Raw genomic sequence first — 22,212 nt, forward strand, 5'->3', positions numbered from 1 at the left:
CTAAACATCAGAAAATAATACATAGCCTATTTATGTTATAATTCCTACATGTGCCTTAATCTACTTTGAATATTTGATTATACACACAACAAGCTAATGAATTGATGCTAGCCATGACGTTAGCTCAACCAAAATAACTTTAGCCTGAAGTTAGCCCATTTGTGCTAAGAGTTACGTGGAAAACTTGAAGCTTACACTGACATTTATCACAAGCCAATTGTCGAGTAACATCGACTTACCTGCGAAAAATAACCTCAACGTGGTGAGCCTTCAGATTCGTACTATTCTTTCCACCTAGCTTGTGGCCACATTTACCGTTACTGCTGTCTACAATCCATTGTGTTGTTCTTTCTGCTGGGTTGTACAGAAAGTATGTCTATATATCTTTTATTTGTTTTCCGACCACCAAGCCCCTTTGTTGACACTGCCGCCATGGTCCATCAATAATGTCCGTGTGTGTGATTATACACATGCACAATAGGAAGAGACGTCAAACAACGCTAGACCAGAAAGATCTGACCTGAGGCCAATTTGGAATGTTTACAGCTCCCCACGTGTTGCTCCAGTGCACCAATCAGGTGACGTTTACAACATCCTGTCTGCTCCCACCTTTGCTGGTAATTTATTTATTATTTAAAGTTCATTTTTGGTTGTGATTGGCGGCTTCCGGCAAAGCAGTCAATCTGGCCGCCGGCTGGGGTCTACTCCGAGGCACTTTTGCAGCTGCGGCTGCGGCCGGTGAGAAAACATCGATGGGTCACCGTTGCGGCTGTTTGACAATTTTATTTTCATTTCCTGCTCCGTCTGCAGGTGGGAATTCATTCCCAAAACACACGTTGAATTTGTGATGCTTGACATTGAAATTGAACTGAAGGTCGTGTAATGAGATCATTGTCAGATGTTCGGACCTCCGCCAAGGAGGGGACAAGCTCAAGCGGAAAACCAGACGACCTGCTTCGCAAAACGATTTGCTGTTATACAACTTGCACACAACTCAACTAAAAAATTGGTGTCACTGTGTGTGTGTGTGTGTTTGTTTGTGTGTGAGTGAGTGAACCTTTGAGTGAGTGTTTGTGTGTCTGTGTGTGCGTATGCACAAGTGTGTGTTTATGTGCCCGTTGGTTTGTGAGTGGTGATGAGTGTATGAGAGTGTGTGTGTGTGTGTGTGTGTGTGTGTGTGTGTGTGTGTGTTTGCAGACGTTGAGGGGGCATTCTGAGAGACCTATCAGATTGGACGCTAGCCCAATAGCCACTTCCTGCAAGACGAGACAAAACAGCAACTGAGCCCAAAGCAAAACAAACAATTTTCCATTAGCGCTAATTAGGTACGTGTGTGTGTGTGTATGTGTGTGTGTGTACACAAAGTTGCTGACTAATGAGCTGCCTAAAATGCGATTGATTGCCCCACTTCCCAACAGTCGGGAGCCAAAAAGGAAGGCAGCTTCTTTCTCCGCCTTGTTCTATTTTCATCACTTAAAATTCCATGAAGAGCAACTTCCTATCAAATCAAATATTCATGTCGGGTCTTTAACCGCGGTAACATCACTCCATTAATGTTTTGATTCAACATGGAGGCCAGGAGCAAGCAGTCAAAGTTGAAAAAAAAATATTACACTACAACCATTTTATCACCTTAAACAAAGGTTCAAATTGAACACATATTTACAAGTTTTAATTTCTTCATCATCGGATGTTAGCTTAGCAAGTTTGCTTCTGTTTTAGCTGTCCAAATACTTGCAAGCATCCATGTTCACAACAGTTGATTCAGATGATCCTATCCAATTTTTTTTTTTTTCTTGCACCCATATCTTGATTCAAGAGTCACGCAAGGACTTCACCTGACACCAGCTCAAGAAATCTTGACTTGGGAAATTTTGGTGAAATTGTGTGAAGTTGGTGAATGTTGAAAAATCGTTCAATAGCTATGATGAATGGGTTGGATATGGGGAGTTAAAATTGAACCAAGCACACAACAACAAATGAAGTGCCCCTTTCACACTGCCCAAGAAAACCTCATTTTATCGAGTAACGTCAAGCAAATACCCAAATTACAACTCTTATGTACCGAACATGTGATCCAGGTTATTAATTTCGTATTTTACCTCCACCACGGAGGCTATGTTTTATCACAGGGTGATTGGCTTTTGCGTTGTACTGTAGTTTGATCCCAGCATGCCAATTGTGTTCAACAAGACTGTTACGTGTGTCTTTCCTGTGGAGAGCAATTCGGATTCAGAGCTAATTTCCTCTTTCCCAAAAAGTCCAATGTGCGCAGCTGGTCTGCACATGGCGGAACCGGCCCGACTGCCATGCCTCAACTCACACACTACCACACACACACGCACGCGGTTATGCACTTGTATCAACAGAATTGAAAGCGAGGCGTAGAAAGTAGGTCAGTTGTTCGTTTAAAAGCTCGTTAGCGAAGCAAAGTTGGTCAAGTCAGCTTAGGTCGCAGTCAGGTTGTCACTGTTGTTTGCATTCATGGTTTCTATTTCATTTGGAGTTACAACACAGACGCTGATGCTAAACTAAGCCAAGCATATACCGGAAAAGGCATATGCATGGACCGTGTCATGTTAAAAAAAAAAATATATATATCATCTTTAGTCACATATTAGTGTTCTTGAAGCGATAGCAAGTAGCTACGTATGCTGAGCTGAGAGCATAAAAGAAACGTGTGTATTAGGATCTGGTTAAATGTCTCTTCACATGCGGCTAATGTCATGTTTGTTCACCCAGCCGTGTTTGTAAAGCAATGACAAGTAGCTGTTGATGCTAAGCTAACAATGTTAAATGACGCATCACCTTACTTCAGTAATTATTTCAAATGATGTTTTTTTTATTTTTATGAAAGGATGCCAAGTAGCCACATATGTTAATATGAGCTGAGAGCGTTAAAAAAAACATGCGTTTACAAGCTTGTTGAGTTAAATGTTTCTTCACACACGGCTAATGTCATGTTTGTTCTCACGACGACAAGTGGCAGCAGATGCTAAGCTAACCGTTTGAAAGAATGTATGCTTGTTTTGTTACGTGAAAGTCATCTTTGCTTACACAGTCGTATTTACGAAGAGGTGACAAGTCGCAGCTGAATTTTAGCAAAGCTAGCAGCAAAAAAGATCACGCATGGAGGATTGGGTCTCATTTAATGTGACTTCGCACTTGGCTAATGTCATCTTTGCTCATACAAAATTGTTTGTAAAGAGATGCCAAGGAGCAGCTAAAGATGAGCTAACAATGTAACAGGAACATGCTTGTACAAGTGTTTTGTTTTGTAAGTGTCTCCTTACATGGAGGTAAAGTTATCTTTACACACGCAATTGTGTTTATAGAGCGATGACAAGTGGTGGCTGATGCTAAGCTAAGCTAACATTGTAGACAGGGGTGTGAAAGAAGTGCTCAGTGGAAGAAAACAACTCTGGTTGAGCTCAAATGAAAAAGTTAAAATTCCTGAAAGGCTAATGATCCTCTTTGAGGAACCTCCCACACACCCCACACCCCTAATACGCAACCCCGCAACCCTGTTCTCCCTCCAAAACATTCCAGTGAGCGATTGGCCTACAAAACGTTTTTGTTGGATATTATGGTTGTTTGCATGTTGGAATAAAAGGACAACAAGGAAGTGGCCCATCAAGGTTAAAGTGCGGTTTTGGGATACGGGTTGTGGTTTGAGAGATTCGTGTTACAATCAGGATAAAATGAGGTTAGGGTTTAGGTTTTTAGGTTTGAGGTCACGTATGACATTGATCCCACTGAATAACTGTCAGGAAGTGTTTCATTTTCATGATGGCAGGCACAATGTCAGGGGTTCCACTCAGGTATCCAACATGGCTACCGTGGGGATAAAAATAAGATGCTCGGGAAGTGGCCCAGCAGGCCGGGAAAGTGGATTTAACATGAAAGTTTCTTTTGATGGCGTTCGCTTTTCTTATCTGCTCAGGATTTGTCTGTTTGCCTTCCAACTTTCCAATTTCCCGCCTTTGTTGTTTCACGCGGTCGTCCTGAAACAGAACACGCAGCCAAAGAAAACGCAGGCCAATGGGCAATGGCTTTCTTCTTTGTCGATGGGCATGTATCACTCTAACTACAAAAGACAAGTAAACATACTGATGTGCTAGGGGGTAAAAAAAAAAAACAGATTTAAAATACTTTGTGCAGATTTGTAGAATGGCGTATTGGACAGATGAACGGAGGATGAAAGTCATCATCCCTAATCATATGACCTCCTGATGAAGGCTGTGTTTGTTTGGTTAGTGCAGCGCCTCAGCAAGGCAAAACTCGTGAGCTAGTGTGCAACGGCTGTCATCACACGTTTGTCCGAAAATGTCATCTGTTATTGTTTGACAATGCCCGAGCCAACGTTTGCTCAGCTGCAGTTCTGATGTTTAAAATGGGGGACCCTCAAACGTGTCAGTTAGTCAGATAATAATAGTAATATAAATTGTAATAATATGGTCATATTTGCATAGCAAACCATCTGGAGTCTCGAGTTGTGTTGGATTCCCTCCGCATCGTTGATCCAGTGCCCTCCATCGTCCCTTCCCAACCAGGGTTCTCTTAATTTTGCCACCCACCACAAAAAAAAAAGGATCAGTGACGAAGGAACTCTCTTTCTACTTGTCAGCCGAAATGCAAACCGTTACTGCTACCGCCAAACACGTTAACCCGCGGATAGATGTGGAAGAGGGTCTCACCCAGCTTGTTGACAAAATACAAGCATCAACGTAACTGGACTGACAAACAGATGATGATGGCCATGTCGCATCCATTTGGATCCCGCATCAGCACAGCTTTCAAGTTGAAGACAAAGATGAGGGGTATAAGCTTGGCTTACCACATCAGTTAGGAGAGGGAGAGTTTACGCACCTGACAATGCAACACAATTTGGATATGTCTTCTACCAGAGCATGCATGGTGGCAGTTCGTCTAAAGTGTCGCCAAATAACGAGCGGCATGTTCAAAAAGCCACTGATGTTCAGTCTGAACCATGCGACGAGTCTGCAGCGCTAATGACATATTTTTCAGTTACATATCATAAGGAATCAAACAACGATGAATGATTCCTAATACTCTCGCTGAGTCTGCAATCATTTCCTCATTCCCTACTCTCCAATCACAACAAAGGGATTTTCACTTGATATTTTAAGGACCTAACGAGGTCCACTAAGTCCTCATCCACTGTGTTCAGGTCATGTGGTTGCCATGGCGACATCCTGCACCTGGCCTTTGTGTCCCTGGTTGGTTGGGCGCGAGTGTTTCGTCAGGTCTAATGAAGGTTGTGGAGCTACTTCCTTTTTTGGGGCAGGCAGCTGCTGGCTAGCTTGCGCGCAATGCACATGCACACAATACACAACACACGCTCGAACCCACATGTACAGACACACACACACAAACACACAGGTCAGCGGGGCAGGAGCTTGGGAAAGTGTCGCCCTTCAGGTTGCCTGCGAGGCTCCTGCTAAAAAAAATTCTCTTGCCTCGGCAACAGTGCGGTGATCACCTGATCAGCAACCTGAACTCTGAACCTTGCTTTGTTAATAATTGACTTGCCCAGCAACTGTTTAGATTGTGAACACCTGACCTTGATTCATTCTAAAAGAGGTGCTCAAATTAATACGGGTAAGAAGACCTCTCTGTATATCGGTCCAACGTTTGGTCTGTCCGCCTGTCAACCCTTCCGTCGGTCCTTCTTTATTTAACTCATTCAGTACCAGCCAATTCTGGACCAAGTCTGAAAAGACGTTTAAAAACGTCTTTGGGAGTGAATGAGTTAAAAGGGAAGTCAAGTCAAAAACGTTCTTTCCAATAATATTCTCTGCTGCCCGACTAGACCAAAGCTGATATTCTGGTGAATCTTGCTTCTGTGAAATATGAGTGAAGCTAAAAACTCCACCCGTTTTGATCCACCTCAGGGGGCGGCCATATTGGCACTTGCTGTTGACTTAAAATGACATCACAGTGGTGGGCGGGCGCAGGTAAGAACCAATCACGGCTCAGCTGTCTTCTGAGTTTTGTCTTGTGACATTTGTATGCTGAGCCCTGATTGGTCATTATCTGAGCCCTGAGCAATTGCGATGTCATTTTCAGTAGACTGCAAGTGACAAAACAGCAGTTTTGATCCCTGAGATGGATCGAAACTGGTGCATTTTTCTGTTGTTGTTTTTTTTTTTGCTGGCGCCCCCTGCAGGAGGTTGGGCGGGCGAGACGGCCCGCCGAGCAGCTGGGCACGTCTCCCTCCCGTCTTCCTGCCCACAAGTGCACTTTTGTTGGCTTGTGCCGTCGCCGCCAACAGGAAGCGCTTTGTCGTCCACTTGTCGTTTGTTGTCTGCCGCTGTGTGAAAAACTTGCAACTTGATTTCCGGCCATGCCGGCGACCACTCTGCTCGCCTGCAGCAATGCAACAACGCCACCAAACAGCCCGTTTTTTTTTTTTTTTTGGTTTGTTTTTGTTTTTGTTGTGAACAACAGTTCTCTTTGTCTTGGAATGTGTATGCCAAAACATCATAACACGTGCCGTCTCAATTCCCAGACTTGCCCAATTGCTCGGTTTGATGATTAACATTTTACGACCATGTTTAATCACCCAGTCACGCTCGTGTGTGAGTGTGTGTGCGTGTGCACTGAAACTGTGGGCGGTCTGTATGTGCATGTATGCGTGTGCACTTCCCATCCCAGCTGTGCGTGTGCAAGCAGCAGCCCCGTTTCAAAATAAGAGTAATAAGAGCAGGTGGACATCTTGAGAAAGTTCAGCAAGCAATCAGACGACTAGAGTTCACAGCAGGCTTGAATGACACGCGAAAGGAAAGCAAAGGATTGCAAGTTCAAATCAGGATCCCCTGATTTGAACTTGCTGTTTGGACTGAACCCCCCCCCCCCCCCACACACACACACACACATACACAGTACACAAAAAATTGTGCCCGCACAGGTTCTCTGCCTTGATCATCTTCTTGTTATGGTTTGAGTTCTCTGACCTTGTTTGTAGTTCAACGGAATGGTGTCCGTGGGCGCACACACACACACACACACATGCACACACGCACGCGCACACACACACATAGAATTAGCAATTAATGCACACTTAATGCGCAAACATACATTCCCCTTTTCTCACTTTCTCACACGAACACACAATTGAGGCAAAGTTTATGCACACACACTTTCTCGCCTTCTGCCTCCCTCACTCACTCACACACACACGCATACTCTAACACAAACTGCAATTAAAGCAAACTTCATGCACATGCACGCACACACCAGAGTATCATTACAGCTCTCTCTCTTTCTCTCTCTCTCTGTCTCTTAAACATACACGCAAACAAACACAGCACGAATTAAACACAGGCACACACACACACACACACACACACACACACACACACACACACACACACACACACACACCGTCTCAAACACGTCACACAGTAAATCAAGCCAAAACCCTTCACAGTCTGTGAGCAACACCCTGATAGGAGCTGAGACATGTCTCCATCTCCACCTCAACCCTGATGATGATGATGATAATGATGATGAAGACATCCTTCCAAAATTTTCTACTCGATGAACATCTCACAAGCTGCTGCTGCTGCTTCTCGTTTTTTTCTTCTTCTTGTATGCTTCAAATGAATGATGACAAGGGCACCGCCAACTCTTTATGGTCACTTTATATTTAGATTGAACAGTCAGCGTGCAATTGGCTGGGCCAGAACAAACTCTGTGTGTGCGTGTGTGCGCGTGTGTGTGGCTTTGGTTATTCCAACAGTGTGGCAAGTTCAACCGAGGCGAATTTTCCAGTCCAAGAAAAGAAAACTGCTGACTCACTCAGAAACGTGACGACGTCGCAGCTCGGGCGTTAACGAGCTTTGAGGCGCTGAGCAACTTGCTTTAGCATGCTAATGCTAATTACACACATGCTCGCCACGAAACCTCAAAGTGGAGCCGACGAGGAGTTTGGAAGAAAATTCTTAACTCCTGTTTGTGTGTGGGTGTGTGCGTGTCTGTGTATGTGTGTTGCTGGGAAAAGACTCGAAGTTGGTGGCCTGCTTTTGTTTGGGCTTTACAAGACAGGCTTGAACGTTTTCCCCGATTTGTAAAAAGCATATTTTGTCTATTTTTTAGTTTTTACACACAATGTAGATTTAAATACAATACATGCTTGCTTTGGCTGCACGGTGGAAGACTGGTTAGCACTTCCGCCACACAGTGCAGAGGTGCAGGGTTCGATTCCAGGCCCCAGCCTTCCTGTGTGGCGTTTGCATGTACTCCCCGTGCTTGCGTGGGTTTTCGCTTCACACAAAGAATGGCGTGTTCAAGAATAAAGTCTTCAATGTGCCTGTCAGCCATCGAAAGCAAAACTGTTCAATGAATCAATCAAATGGATGAATGTCCACGAAATGTGTGGGAGGGGGTGGGAATACTGCATGTTGGTTGTCGGTGGGTGTCGGGGTGGGTTTGCAGGCGTGAGTGGGAGCAGATTAAGAGGCAAGAAAGCACAATAAGAAAGTGTGTCGCTGCTGGGGGGGACCCAAGGGGGGCACACGCCACAGACAAAGAAGAAGGACGTGTGGAAAGTGTGCCAACGGGAAGGCCGGAGACCCCCCCCCCCACCCCCCTTCCCCCACTTGTGCTGCCGTGATGCAGCGTTTCCCAGGAATGCACGCCGCATCCCGTGCGCGCACAAGCTCGTTGTCCAATCATGCGAACCGCTCAGTGGCCTCGTGTGCTAGTTCCACAAACAACACCCTTGGGTGTTCCCACGAGTGGGCGCCATGTCTGCTTTTCCTCGCGAGCTTACTTATATAGTTTTGTATGGTTTTAAAAGTTTTCTATTTAGTCCAAATATTTTGCGCATTATTCATCTAATATTTTTTCTTAACATTGTTTTTAAAATTTATTTATTTGTTTAGTCGATGGATGTGTACAGGTTATTTTCTGTATTTTTCCCCAATATTTGTGTATTTTTGTTTTTTTAAAAATTATTTTGCTTTATAGAGCATTTCCTCCTAACATCTGTGTATTTCTTTTGTCCAATATACAAATCAGGATGTATTGTATGTATATCATTTTTCTGTAGCTTAAATCAGTGTGAATTTGTCACATTGTCAGGGTGAACGCTTAAAAGAATGCGAATGGAAGTAGACGAGAAGCAAGGCCAACCTTTAAGACCAAAACAACATAAAATTGTTTATTAGAATACACATTCAAGTATTGGTTGTGTTTGCTAAAAAATACAAAAAGGAATAATTGCCTATTCAATCGCAAATCGCAATATTGAGAACAAAAAAATGGTTCAGATGTAACACTTTTTGGGGAATGTGTGAGGTTGCTATTTTCAGTTCTCACGTGACATAAATGGTTGACAAGACAAAATGGTTTATTTGTTGTCGTGCAGGGCGAGCGCGTTTGGCTGCGCGAAGACGACCAGAATCTTCCTGCCTCCGTTTCCTCCTGCTCGGGCGGCGTGGTGGTCTTCACCAGCGACTATGGACAGGTCAGCAACACTCCGAATGAATGCTCGGGAAAGTCCAAACTCGGAAAACAATTCATTGCTGGCTTTTGGCCTTATCACGCCATGCAGAAAAAGGCACGCGAGGCGCCCACCTCATTGTCATGGCGAAGTGAGAATGCTCACGCTACCATTTTTTTGAACCAGGGTAATGAGGATTTTTTTTTAAATAAAATTTAGGTGTAGTTTGTTTTTATTTTGTTTTGGCATTTGTTTTTTAACTTGAATTCATTTCATTTTTAGAGTGGGTTTGTGACTGTTTGACGTAAAACAAACCCTAAAAGCTCAATTATGATGATTGATAAGATTTAATGGGCATTTTCATTATTATTAGTTAGTTTTACCAACGTATGATAAAGCTTCAGTTTCTGGCCATTGCCAGGGTGCAAACTGGACAGGTCACCTGCAATCATGGCCAACAGTGGATTTGTCACTAGTCAGTTGAACTTAGAGACGAATGACAGAATGGTCGCCAGCCAGTGTCAGGGCATGTAGAGACAAACAACAGACTGGTCATCAGTCGATGGCAGGAATGAAACAATGGATTGGTCGCCAACTTGTTGTCCAATGAAGCTCTAATGCTTGCATATTTTTCACAAGTGCCGCTTATTTCATTTGATTGTGGTTTGTCAGAACCCATTAGAAAATTAGCATAACAACGAAACATGACTTCTTTTCAGTGACAATGTTGATTGGCCAACTTTTAAACCTACTTGAGTTTTTCTCTTTAAGATGACTTCAAATAAAAAGTCAGTCACTAAAAAAGTGTTGGTCTTTGTTTGTGTTAGCCAAAAGTGCTGACTTTGCCGCGGTCAAGCTAATGACGTGGAAGTTAACGTTGGCCCTACGACAATAAAGCCAAGGGGCCCCCTGAACTAAGCCTAGCGACAGATGCTAATGGGAGTAAATCCGCGTGAAACAAAAAGAAGCTGGACAACAAGAGGCTTTGGTCGGGGATTATGCCGTAACTCGCATCAACTGGCGTGAACACCGCGGTTGTTTTTAACTCAAAGGGAAAGTCGAGTCACGTCTACACGAGGGCAATTAAAGGAAAGGCAGCGGAAGCTCATGCTAAGACATAGGCTCGCTATCGTTCCAGAAAAAAAAATCAGAAAGCAAAATACTTCTCATTTTTTTACAAGCTGTCCGCAACCCGCTTTTAGTCCCCAAGCACTTGTTGAGAACCTGAGGTAGATAATAGGAACATGTGTGATTTCAGAGTGTCCCAGGTGGAAACAGCTGACTTAACTGTAACTGTTGACAGAGAGATAAATGCAAGAGAAGGCTGCGATCTCAGACTGTCCCTGAAAGCAACCCCTGACATTGATAAACCGACAGATGATGGGGAAGCCTGGTGGTCTTCAAAGGCAACACTAAATGTTGATGAAAAGACGGAGACAGTAAATCGACGTGGCGATGACAGGGAAAACTGTGATTTCAGGCTCTCCCTGAAGGCAAGTTTTATACCCAAACTGACAGACTTATAAATAGATTATATGAAAAAAAGGGATTTAAATATGTCCCTGAAGGAATCCTTGGATAGATAGACAGATAATGAGAAAGACCGATTTCAGTCTGTCCTTGAAGGCAACACTGGATATTGCACATAAGATGGATAAGACAGGCTGAAGATATGAAAGATTTCGGGCTGTCCCTGAAAGCAACACCAGACATGGCTAAGTAGATGACCCCAACAAAGGTTGAATAATTTTACATTTTTTTCTCTCCTACGAGAACCGAAAAGTTTCCCCCTCCAGTGGCACTCAAATGGGAATGTGAGCAATGTGTGTGTGTGCGTGCGTCTGTGTGCGACTGAGTGATGGCCTCCCGGGACAGTGGGGTCTTTCTTCATGAGGAGAGTCACCTCAAACTGTTTAGTCACAGTGGGTCATCCAACTGTGTGCGCGTGTGTGCGTGTGTGCGTGCGTGCGTGCGTGTGTGTGTGTGTGTGTGTGTGTGTGTGTGTGTGTGCGTGTGTGTGTGTGTGTGTGTGTGTGTGAGAGATGATCGAGGAGTCTTGTATCGGCTAAAATAGTGCTTTGCCGCCATCTTGTGACATCTTGCCATCGACAAGCTACGTCAAAGTGACTTGAGGAGTTGGATCTGGGCTAAATTAGTGCTTTGGTGCCACCTTAATGTCAGGGAACTATGTCAAAGTGAGTTGAGGAGTTGGAATGAATTGAGGAGTTTGGGTTTGATCAGTGATTTGCCACCATCTGGTGGCATCTGAATGTCAAGGAACTATGCTGAAGTGAATTGCTTCACCGGCCATCTTATGGCATCTTGGTCTCAACAAACTCATCTGTTGAAGCGAGTGACAAAATCAGTGCTTTTCTGGCATTTTAATGCCAAGGAACTATGTTTGAGTGAGTTGAGGAGTTTCTTTCATTCATTTATTTGTTTCATTTTTTTAGTTAGTTTATTCTCCTCAACTTGAAGCACATTCAGTTCCCTTTCAATAGTTTGGTGAAGTTGTCTTCCTTGCAAATGAGCGGCTTGGGCCTAAACATTGACCCCTGGGGGACACCATCTCTGTGTGAAAGAGGCTCCTGTTATTCCTCTTGTTATGCAATGAGACGATGAGGATCCTTTTCAAATTGTTTTGACGGTGAGCTCGTGATGTTTTTATGTTTTGACTACCATGGGTGTGAAAGGTCTCCTTCATTCCGTCTATCGTGAATAAAACACATCAACAAAGTTGTGTTCCAGCAGCGGATAGAAGGTCTTATGAAGGTTGTTAGTTGTTCTCCAAGCAGGTGTTAAAGATGTGTCAAGACATAAGTAACATAAAAAAATGCATATTCAACAAAGAAATATAGTGAGTTTGCGCTCTGAAGCGAAAGAAAAGAAAAAGTCTGCGTGCCAGCTGCTGTTTTTTTTTTTCAGAGCAGTTTGTAGGTGGGGTTACCTGTCCTCCATATGTCAAGAAACGTGATACTTTGTTTTGTGTCCACATGATTTACACATCATTCTGTCGTCTCCCCAAACACACTTTTGTCCAATTCTTCTGGTCGGGGTGACCTTAAAATAAAATCTGAGATTTATTACTGTATTTATTTTTGTTAGTGTTCATTTATTTATTTATTTTAAACAAAAGTCTGAGTTTTGATTTGAATGGAGTTTTTCTTTGCCGATAGGAGAATTGAAACAAATGCCTTTTATTGTTACTGCACACATGTGTAATGAGATTGAAAGCAGGTTCTTCTTCAGGTCAGACATGGTAGATTTATCCAAAATAAAATAAGAACTAAAAATAATTGAAAATATTTACAAAAAAAAATTGTAATCCAAGAAGATGAAGAACAGAATCGTAGTTGAACTAAGTAGCAAACGACAGTGATATCTTTTCCGATTTTTTTTTTTTGCAAATAATGTGAAAATCTGAGCTTCTTTTTGTCCTGATAAATCAAACCAAATCAAATCAATCACAAAACAACACTGATCCTATCTTCTATTTCTAATTCTTCACCGGGGTGATCTCCTGGGGTGAAACATCCATATACATTTGTTTACTTATTAAACACGAAATCCTGAAGAAGAAAAAAGCCTGACTGCAGCATTCCATGTGAAACATTTGACCTCAGTGGCTGACGACCTTTCACCTCTTCATGGTGCGAATTTCACACTTTTCCAAGTGAACACCCGAAGGAAGCTTTAGGCTGCTTGATGTCAAAAACTTGAAGACTTTCTCGTGTTTCAGGTGTACACGTATAAGCAGAACGCACTGACTCATGACAAGGTCCGGGCCATGCGCGGCGGTGGCAGCGCCGCGTCGGGCATTGAGGACATGGCGGCACTGGAGGATCTGCACGATGGTGCCATCATGCACAACCTGTTCCTGCGATACCGCCAAAGATGCATCTACGTGAGTTTGCATGCCAAAACGCTTGCGACATTCGTGTCGGATGCCTTTCCATATCTTCACGTTTCTCCAGGAAATATCGAATTATTGATGATGCTCCAGATGCAATCCCAGAGTGTGGCACGTTGGCTCCCTCTAGTGTTACATGAAAGACCGACGCATGAAAATGACTTCAGTTCAGTTGTATTGAACTTTTAGTAGCCAGTGGGGCAATTTTTTTGAGACTTGTTTTAAAACATTTTTAGGTGCTATTTTCATTTGTCTTTGATGTGCAATGCATTTGATCGGAATCTATAGTCGTTTTAATTTTCCTAGCGTTAATATTCAAACTGTATAATGTTTCAGTGGCTTACAATCATATGAAATATACTTTTATACCTTGTATTTGATGAACATATAGGACTACTGTGCTATCGAATTTCAATATCGGTCATGATGGCGGTGTGGGCGACAATTTAAGCATTTTTAAAAAAAATTTGCAGCTGTATTCTGTGACAAATGTTTGAGAACCGTTTGGCCAAGCCTCCACCCAACCCCCATTTTCATGGTAGCGAAAGGCAGACTCGTCATTGTTGTTATTAAGAACACTTGGGAACTTGGTCAAATTGTGGAGGGAAAAAAAAGGAAAAAGCCTAAAATGTCAATAATCCAATGAGTGGATAATCCATTAGTCACCAGGACCAAAACAGCTACTGTGTTACTTGCAGTGTGTTCATTAAACGTATGTTCCTTAATACACGCAAACATGTCCACGATGCGTGTGTGTGTGTGTGTGTGTGTGTGTGTGTGTGTGTGTGTGTGTGTGTGTGTGTGTGTGTGTGTGTGTGTGTGTGTGTGTGTGTGTGTGTGTGTGTTGTCTGGAATGACTGGAATCCATACATGAGGCTCCCCAGTCGGGAGCACAGCTGGCTACAATCACAGAACGCACACACACACGCACACACACACACACACACACACAGGCACACAAATGTCAACACACTCGTCTGATCCCCCCTCCCCCCATACTAATCTGTTTGTGGTTCAGTCAGGCTCATTTTTTTTTCCAGCCAGCATCCTTCCAGAACATTCCTTGTCTTTTGGTTGACATCTTTGAAAAGCAAGTTGTGGATGTGCGAGTGGAAAACATGTTGGCAGCATGCGTCGGTCTTCTGTGCCGCTTCTTTTCTTTTTCGTACTCGAAAAACACTGAAGCTCAGTCTCATTAGAGCTTGAAATCCAAATGTAGCTAATGTGGAATACAGTCAAGACCCATGCACAGGCGGGGGACGCACACCCCAAAGATGTGTTACAAGTGTTTCAGTTAATAATTTCAACCCAGAATATTCCCCGCCTGACGCTTAAACACATCATTTTGAATTAATTGCCCTTCAATATATGTGGCTCGTAGATGTAAAACATGTTCCAGACCCCAGCAGCAAGAGAAAGGTTATTTTTTTTACCCCCCCCCCCCAGCAAGTTTTTTTTACCCCCCAAATTCTTGAATAAGCAGGGAAAAAGTGGCAATAAATATTTTCCCGTTGTATAAGGGTTGACTCTCGAAAAAAAATTGGAAACTTGCGTATGTAGGGTAAAGATTGTCAAATCCAAGGTGTTTTTTTTAAACATTTATATTACTGAAACTTTTTATAACACGATTTTAAAACAGCACAGACACATTGAAACATGCAAGAAAGGATAAGCAATGGATTACATAAAGGTATCGAACAAATAGCATTAAAAATGGAAAAAGGGTGAGGACAGAATTAAGGAAGAAATGAAGGAAATATGGAAGGAAGGTAAGAGAAATGAAGGCAAAATGGAAGGACTGTGGAAAGGAGAAAAAGGGACAAATGAAGGAAGGAGAGATGGAAGAATGAAAGAATTCAGTTTCAACACCCTGCTGTTGTTTGGACTTTTATTTTGGCATTTCCTGCCTCCATCTGGTGGTTCAGAGGTCATAGTCAATCCTGACAGCAAATTTGTGTCAAAGTTCAAACACGGCCGCTGCCTCCCCATGAAGAAAACACTTTGATGTACTGCCTAGCATTCACGTCTTTCGTCAGACTGAACCCATTTCATTGGCATGCCTGATTGGCTGTTGACACTGAACATGTGACACTCCGCAGATCTTTTCAATGTGGCAATTCACAACATCATCAATTCACAACATCATCTTTATTTAATGCTTATGCTAGTTAACGTTTTGGTTTTAAGTAGTTGTGTTAACATTATCGTTGATTCTGGTACAATTTCCTGTTAACATTCTTTGGCATGCTAAGAGCTTGATAGCACTTGTTCGGTTTCACTCATTTGTTCTGTTTGCGTTCATCCTGTTTTGTTAGTACCAGTTTTGTTAGCATGTTCTATTTTAGCTTTTTTTTTTTAAGCGTTGTCCCTGTTAGACTCTTAGCACTCACTCTGTTTGGGTCTGTTTGTATTGATATGTTTGCTTCGTTAGCATTCACTTGTTAGCGTTCCAGCAAATTTTGGCCCGTGTGTAGGGATCTCCTTTTTCTCACGTAAAAACAATAAATAAATAAAAAACTGAAGCAGTTGTTTCCCCCACAATGTTTTTATATGTACATGAGGAGATATTTTGCCTCCAAGCTGTCACAGTGTCCCATTAAGAAGTCGAGGAAAAAAAATATAAATATAATATTTGTCAGAATAACAAAGACAGCGGGCGGCGGCAGCCAAATCCAATAATAGTGTCGGTAACACGCTAACTGAACAAGCGCCTCCAGTTGGTGGCGTCCCACCTACATTTCCTGCCGTCACTCAGGCGACTGCCGCTCTGTTCTTTCTCCGAATTCTTTCACATCTGCTGCTCGTTTTCCTCGCATTATCCCACGCTCGTCTCGTGTTTGGCAAATATCGGCTCCACTGAGCCAACTGACTGACTGACTGCGCGGTTTCAGTGGAACCCAAATTGAGCTCTGAAGAATTGTAATCCGACTAAATTCTTATTAGCACGTTGCTAACATCATTGTTTGTAGCATTTTAAAGAGGCTATCATACATTATCTTTATTAGCATGTTAGCAGTTGTGGCTAATGGTATATTTTAATAAGCATGCGCACCAGCGTGACTAGCGATGTTGTTTTTCTGTGTTTATAAGCCTGCTAGCAGTTGTGGCTCTATAATGTTATATTTGTGTGTGTGTGTGTGTCCAAATGACCTATTACACTTTTGTTGAGTTACGTTTGTGGAATGCCGCCGCTTGACGTCATCATGCCGAGAAGAGATGGGCCATTTTTAATCACATTAACCAATAGGGGGGCCTCGTGATGACGGTCACAGGCAATTAGCTCACAGCCAGGGCATTGCCGTGGAAACTGTTACCAGCCGTATGGGAGGAGGGCTGGCAGGTCCTCTAATTGAGTCCAAATGGTTGCAATTGTTTAACTTAAGTGGAGATGTTGCTAGATTTTGTGCTTTGAGACATTTTTTTTCTTTTTATATTCTTCACTGCAGCAAACAAAACATTCTGGAACAGTCTATGTTGAGGGTTAGTCGTTAATAGAGGGTGTTGCCACCTCTGGTGTATTTACTGATTTATTTTTTTCATTTCGGATTTTGTTCTCATAATATTTCAACGTAATTCTTTCTTAATGCTGATTGCGACTTTACGTATTGGCGACAAAATTTGTCTTGGATGCTGTAAGGATGACGAATTCTATTGAGAAAAAAAAATCCATCTTCATTGTTGCTAACATTGGCATATGTCATGTGTCTCCCTTAGACATACATTGGGTCAATCCTGGCGGCAGTGAACCCCTACCAGCCGCTGGCCGGCTTGTATGAGCGCAGCGCGGTGGAATTGTACAGTCGCCACCATCTGGGCCAGATGCCGCCGCACATCTTCGCCGTGGCCAACGAGTGTTACCGCGCACTATGGAGGAGGCCGCGCAACCAGTGCGTGCTCATCAGGTGGGAACCACGCACGTGCACGCAGAAGCAGCTTCTTCACACTTGAACATCCCTATTTCGTGATGAGGAGGTGAAACAATGTCAGGCTCAGAAGACTTTGAATATAACTTTTAAGTTGGACGAAAACTCATTCTATGATGTCATCTTGTTGCATCTTGGTGTCTAGAATTAGGTTGAAGTGAATTGACTTTCCTTCGTGGCTGAAGTTTTACTTTTTGAACAAAACAGGCAACTCTATCCAATGTCCAAACTCGTCCCAGTCATTCAAAAAACATCCAGACTTTCAAAACGCGAGGCACAATAATGTGCACTGTTTGACAAAATTACACCAGTGCTTGCACCTGAAAAAACGTTTTTCTTAACGAAGCAAGTTGGCGACAGAATGATTGGAAACTCCCACAGGGCTGTGATGTGTTTTAAGTGTGTTGCTTTTGTTGTTGAAATGTCAGCGAGCAGCCTGGCTGAGACCTGCGTTGCGTTACCGCAGCTACCACGCTGCAACTTAATGAGCTGGCTTTTGCTTCATGTCACACTCGGCAAACATGGCGTCACGACGTGTGTGCACACTGGCCTTTTCCTTTCGCAACTTTTCCAAGGAAAGCAAATGTTCTGTTGCTGAAGTTTAGTTTCATTTACCTTACTATTCTTTAGTTTACTTGAATTTTATTTCATTGACTTCAGTTAAGTTGAGTTTTGAAGTTGAATTGAGTTTAGCTTAGTGTCGTTCATTTAAGTTTCATATCTTTTAGTTTTCTTGAGTTGAGGTTACGTTATTATTATTATTATTTATTTACTTTATTTTTTACTTTAATTTAATTTCATTTATTCTGTTTGAGTGTTTAATTTGAGTAGGATTTTTCATTTTATTTAAGTTGTTTGAGTATAGTTTTACTTTAATAGAATTTGGTTGTTTTTTTTTATTCAGGTATTATCTTGTTTTTATTGATGATATATTCCTTTCAATATAGTCACTAGTTATGACGTAGGCGGCATGGTCGTTTAGACTTGTTCTTCTTTAGTTTCATATGGCTTGTTTTGTTTTTTTTAACCTGAGTTTACCTTCCTGAGACTAAAGGTTAGGTTTCATTTTATTGAAATTTAGTTTTACAGCATTTTGTTTATGTTGTTTGTAGTTTGGTTTACTTAGTTTAGCTTTGGTACCTCGATTTTGGTTTGATTTCCATGACTTTAATTGAGTGTAGTTTAGTTTACTTTGAGATTTTGAATTGAGTTGATTTGAATTGAGCGACGTTGTACAGCACAGCTGTGGGACTTTTTCCATTGTGTTTGTCGCCACCTAGTGGACGAAACAATACTGCCTCGTTGATTACATATGGAGGCAAACACATACAGAAACTTTTATTCATCCTGAGAGGGAAAATTAAATCGTCACAACAGTAATTTTGACTCCTGTAATGTATATGAACATTATATCTCCAGATACTGCAAAATTTGTGGGAGTAATTGATGTTTTTCTCTTCTTCTTCTTCCTTAGTGGCGAGAGCGGCGCCGGCAAGACTGAAAGCACTAAACTGATTCTGAAGTTCTTGTCGGCCATGAGCCAACATTCACTTGAAGTGTCGTCTAAGGAGAGGACCTCGCACGTTGAGGAGGCGCTACTGGAGAGCGGGTCGGTATTATGATTGTTTTCATAATTATGCATTCCATTGATGAATTGTGTATTTAGGTGTAGATGTGACTTTTGTGTTTTGCCAGTCCCATCATGGAGGCGTTTGGTAACGCACAGACGGTCTACAACAACAACTCGAGCCGTTTCGGGAAGTTCGTTCAGCTGCATTTCAACCAAAAGGGAAACATCCAAGGAGGACGCATCGTCGACTGTATCCTCATTTTACGCAACGCAAGACAGGAAGTGCTCGCTCAGCAAATGCTAATTATCGCTAATGCTAATGACACGTTTATCCAATATACTGTGGACGTTGCTGTCTGTCTGGCGTTTATCTTAATTTGTAAGACACGATCAAGAAAATCACATTTGGTTGTATGACATGAAGGCACGGCACGGCATTGTTTGTATTTAGATGCAGATTGTAAAACATCCAGCGTGACTTTTTATGAACCTTGACTGAAACTACTTTTGACGTCAGACCTCTTGGAGAAGGTGACGATTCTTTGCTCTGTTATTCAAACCGCTTATCTATTTTTTCATGACTTTAAAAGTCCAATTGTCAAGCTAATCACGTGTAGAAATGTGAATTTATTTTACAACCGCTTTGATACACTTTTTCTCCGGGAATACGTCCAAAATTAAGCTTGGATGACTTTTGTCAGTGTCTGAACAAATCATTTGAGGAATTTCATTTGATTTAAAATATTATTTATTGAGCAAGAATAAGTAAACAACCATTTGTCCAAAACAGACATTAATAACCACCAGACTAAAAAAAATGCTTAACATAAATGTCAAACTAACCAGAGGAATTTAGCACAGTGATGGTTAAACTTGGAGCACAGTGTATGAGTGTGACGTTCTTCTTGTTTTCTGTTCTGCAGAACCGAGTAGTCCGACAGAACGCGGGCGAGAGGAATTATCACATCTTCTATGCTCTACTAGCAGGCGCCGACCAAGAGCAGACAGGTCAATAAACTCACATTTTAACATTTTAACATCCTCTTAACCAAATTGCATCGATCCCCAAGTCAGCGATGCTCCCTCTAGTGGTACCCCAAAGAATCTCTTAATTCAACTCTCCAAGCGAATCATGTCAAGTCCCCTTTGTGTTGCTGTTGTGTTGCAGAGTGTTTAGGTCTGAGCCCGTCTTGCACATACCACTACCTGACCCGCTCCGGCGGCACCCCCGACAACGCAATCAATGACAAAGGCACTTTTCAAGAGGTTCTGGTGAGCGCTTCTATTCTGTAGCCACAGCACAATCCAGATGTTCGTTGGGCTTTACAGCTGCTGCATCCTTCTCGTTATTTATTTATTTTTTGTGCTGGTGTCAAATTTTTGAAGAAATGTCATTTCTGTCTGCAGTCAGTGAACACGTAAAAGAATCTGCATATACACACGCCTCAAAAGTCACCTCAACAACTACAGTGGAATAGAAAATGTGCAAATAAATTAATGATGATTTGTTTAAAAAAAAAACTCAAGCAATAATTTCCATCAATAATAGGGGACAGATTTTTTTTTTTTAACTGCAAATATGTGGTGGTTCACCATTCACAACTGTCAACAAATCAATGAGGGTCAATCAAGTTGTGCAAGTTTGGATTTAAATTATTGTGTCATAGGTTACATCCTAACATTTCTTAGATAGTCTATTTATATCATATTTCATGTTGTATATGCCTGGAATGCAACACATTGACATGACATGCAAGGTGATTGCGCTTGCGTGTTGTCCAGTATGCCATGCGGACGATGCAGTTCACGGAGGAGAACATCGGCGAGATCCTGCGACTCCTGGCAGGGATCCTGCACGCCGGCAACATCGAGTTCATGACGGCCGGAGGGGCGCAGATCACGTCCAAGTCCGGTGGGTTTTCCGACGCTCCTCCTCCTCCTCCTCCTCCTCCTCCTCCTCCTCCTCTCGCTCAAAAGGTATTGATACGATTATTGGCCGTTTATGTTTGATTGACAGCTCTGAGTCGGACGGCGGAGCTTCTGGGCCTGAACCCGGATCAACTGGCCGAGGTTCTCACGCACAGGTCCATGATCCTGAGGGGGGAGGAGATCTCCACTCCCCTCACTGTTGAGCAGGTCAGGGCAACAAGATGAACATCCGTGTTTTATTCATACACGTCACAAGAAGTCAAATAGATCTACTGTACATTTATTATGCTGGTAAAATCAAATCTCCAAAATAGTTTTGGTTTCCCACCATATTTTGACCAAATGACTAAGTTGGCAAAACTGACTTTTTTTGTCAACTCCTTGTAAATAAAAACAAACAAAGAAATGAATCGTGGATTGTACGTCTAAGTAAAGCCTTTTTTTCCCTCCCTCTCTCCCTTTCCTGCAGGCGGTGGACTCGAGAGACTCCATGGCCATGGCACTTTATTCCCAGTGTTTCAACTGGATCATCCGCAAGCTCAACGATCGCATCAGAGGGAAAGACGACTTCAAGTCCATCAGCATCCTCGACATCTTTGGATTCGAAAACTTTGAGGTATTCGTCCATGCATGAATCGATGGATGATTTATTCATCCTGTTTGGGGAAGTGAACTAGCTACATTCTTTGGGTCATTTTGGTACGGTCCTTTTGTTTCCTGTTTTGCTTCTGAATGCGGTGGAAAATGGCTGGATGGATGGATGAATATTGCTGACATGTGTCATTGTGTTCATGTTGTGAACGCATGTTTCAGGTCAACCACTTTGAGCAGTTCAACATCAACTATGCGAACGAAAAGCTTCAGGAATATTTCAACAAGCATATTTTCTCCCTGGAGCAATTGGAGTACAACAAGTAAGTACCTAATTTTGTGTGTTTGGGTGAGGGGGGGGTAGCAAGTATGTTTATTACAGTGAACGAAAATGAACAAAATAACAAACTCAAATTGGGAAAAACATTTTCTTAACAAAATAACCAAAATCTTTTCACAAAATGAAAATGAACTGAAATTACATCTGTTTAATAATTCCAAATAAATTTTGTTTTCACCCTTGTGATCAATATTGTACATGAGCTTTTGGGATTGATTTTAAATGTATTTGTTTCAGTATCGCTGTACACCCGTAGGTACAGAAGACTGAGTGGGAATTGCTTGAGAATGGTACTTTAATTTATTACACAATATTGAATGGCCTTTTTTTTTCATGTGGCACCTAACATTTACTCCAAATATTAAAACAAAACTAAAACTAATAAAAACTAAAATAAAATGGAGCACTTCCAAAAGTATAGAAGTATAAAAACTGACAAACTTGCTCTTAAAACAAATTAAAACTCACCGAATTAAAAAT

The 22,212-nt window shown here is 42.2% G+C and overlaps 1 protein-coding gene across 1 annotated transcript in view; it reads left to right on the top strand.

Annotated features, from left to right (window-relative positions):
• myo10 (myosin X) overlaps nucleotides 1-22,212 on the top strand; it is a 47,432-nt gene that overhangs the window by 5,694 nt on the left and 19,526 nt on the right. The window contains exons 2-13 of the mRNA XM_086128886.1: nucleotides 9,395-9,493; nucleotides 13,209-13,373; nucleotides 17,094-17,281; nucleotides 18,777-18,911; nucleotides 18,998-19,122; nucleotides 19,390-19,403; nucleotides 19,796-19,880; nucleotides 20,041-20,144; nucleotides 20,655-20,784; nucleotides 20,890-21,008; nucleotides 21,271-21,417; nucleotides 21,615-21,715. Coding sequence (XP_085985012.1) covers nucleotides 9,395-9,493; nucleotides 13,209-13,373; nucleotides 17,094-17,281; nucleotides 18,777-18,911; nucleotides 18,998-19,122; nucleotides 19,390-19,403; nucleotides 19,796-19,880; nucleotides 20,041-20,144; nucleotides 20,655-20,784; nucleotides 20,890-21,008; nucleotides 21,271-21,417; nucleotides 21,615-21,715 — 1,412 coding nt within the window. The remainder of the gene's footprint in view (nucleotides 1-9,394; nucleotides 9,494-13,208; nucleotides 13,374-17,093; nucleotides 17,282-18,776; nucleotides 18,912-18,997; nucleotides 19,123-19,389; nucleotides 19,404-19,795; nucleotides 19,881-20,040; nucleotides 20,145-20,654; nucleotides 20,785-20,889; nucleotides 21,009-21,270; nucleotides 21,418-21,614; nucleotides 21,716-22,212) is intronic.

This window comes from Hippocampus guttulatus, chromosome 14 (assembly GCF_054856545.1).
Source record: "Hippocampus guttulatus isolate MCC_2025c chromosome 14, RoL_Hgut_1.0, whole genome shotgun sequence".
In the NCBI taxonomy this organism is placed as follows: Eukaryota; Metazoa; Chordata; class Actinopteri; order Syngnathiformes; family Syngnathidae; genus Hippocampus; species Hippocampus guttulatus.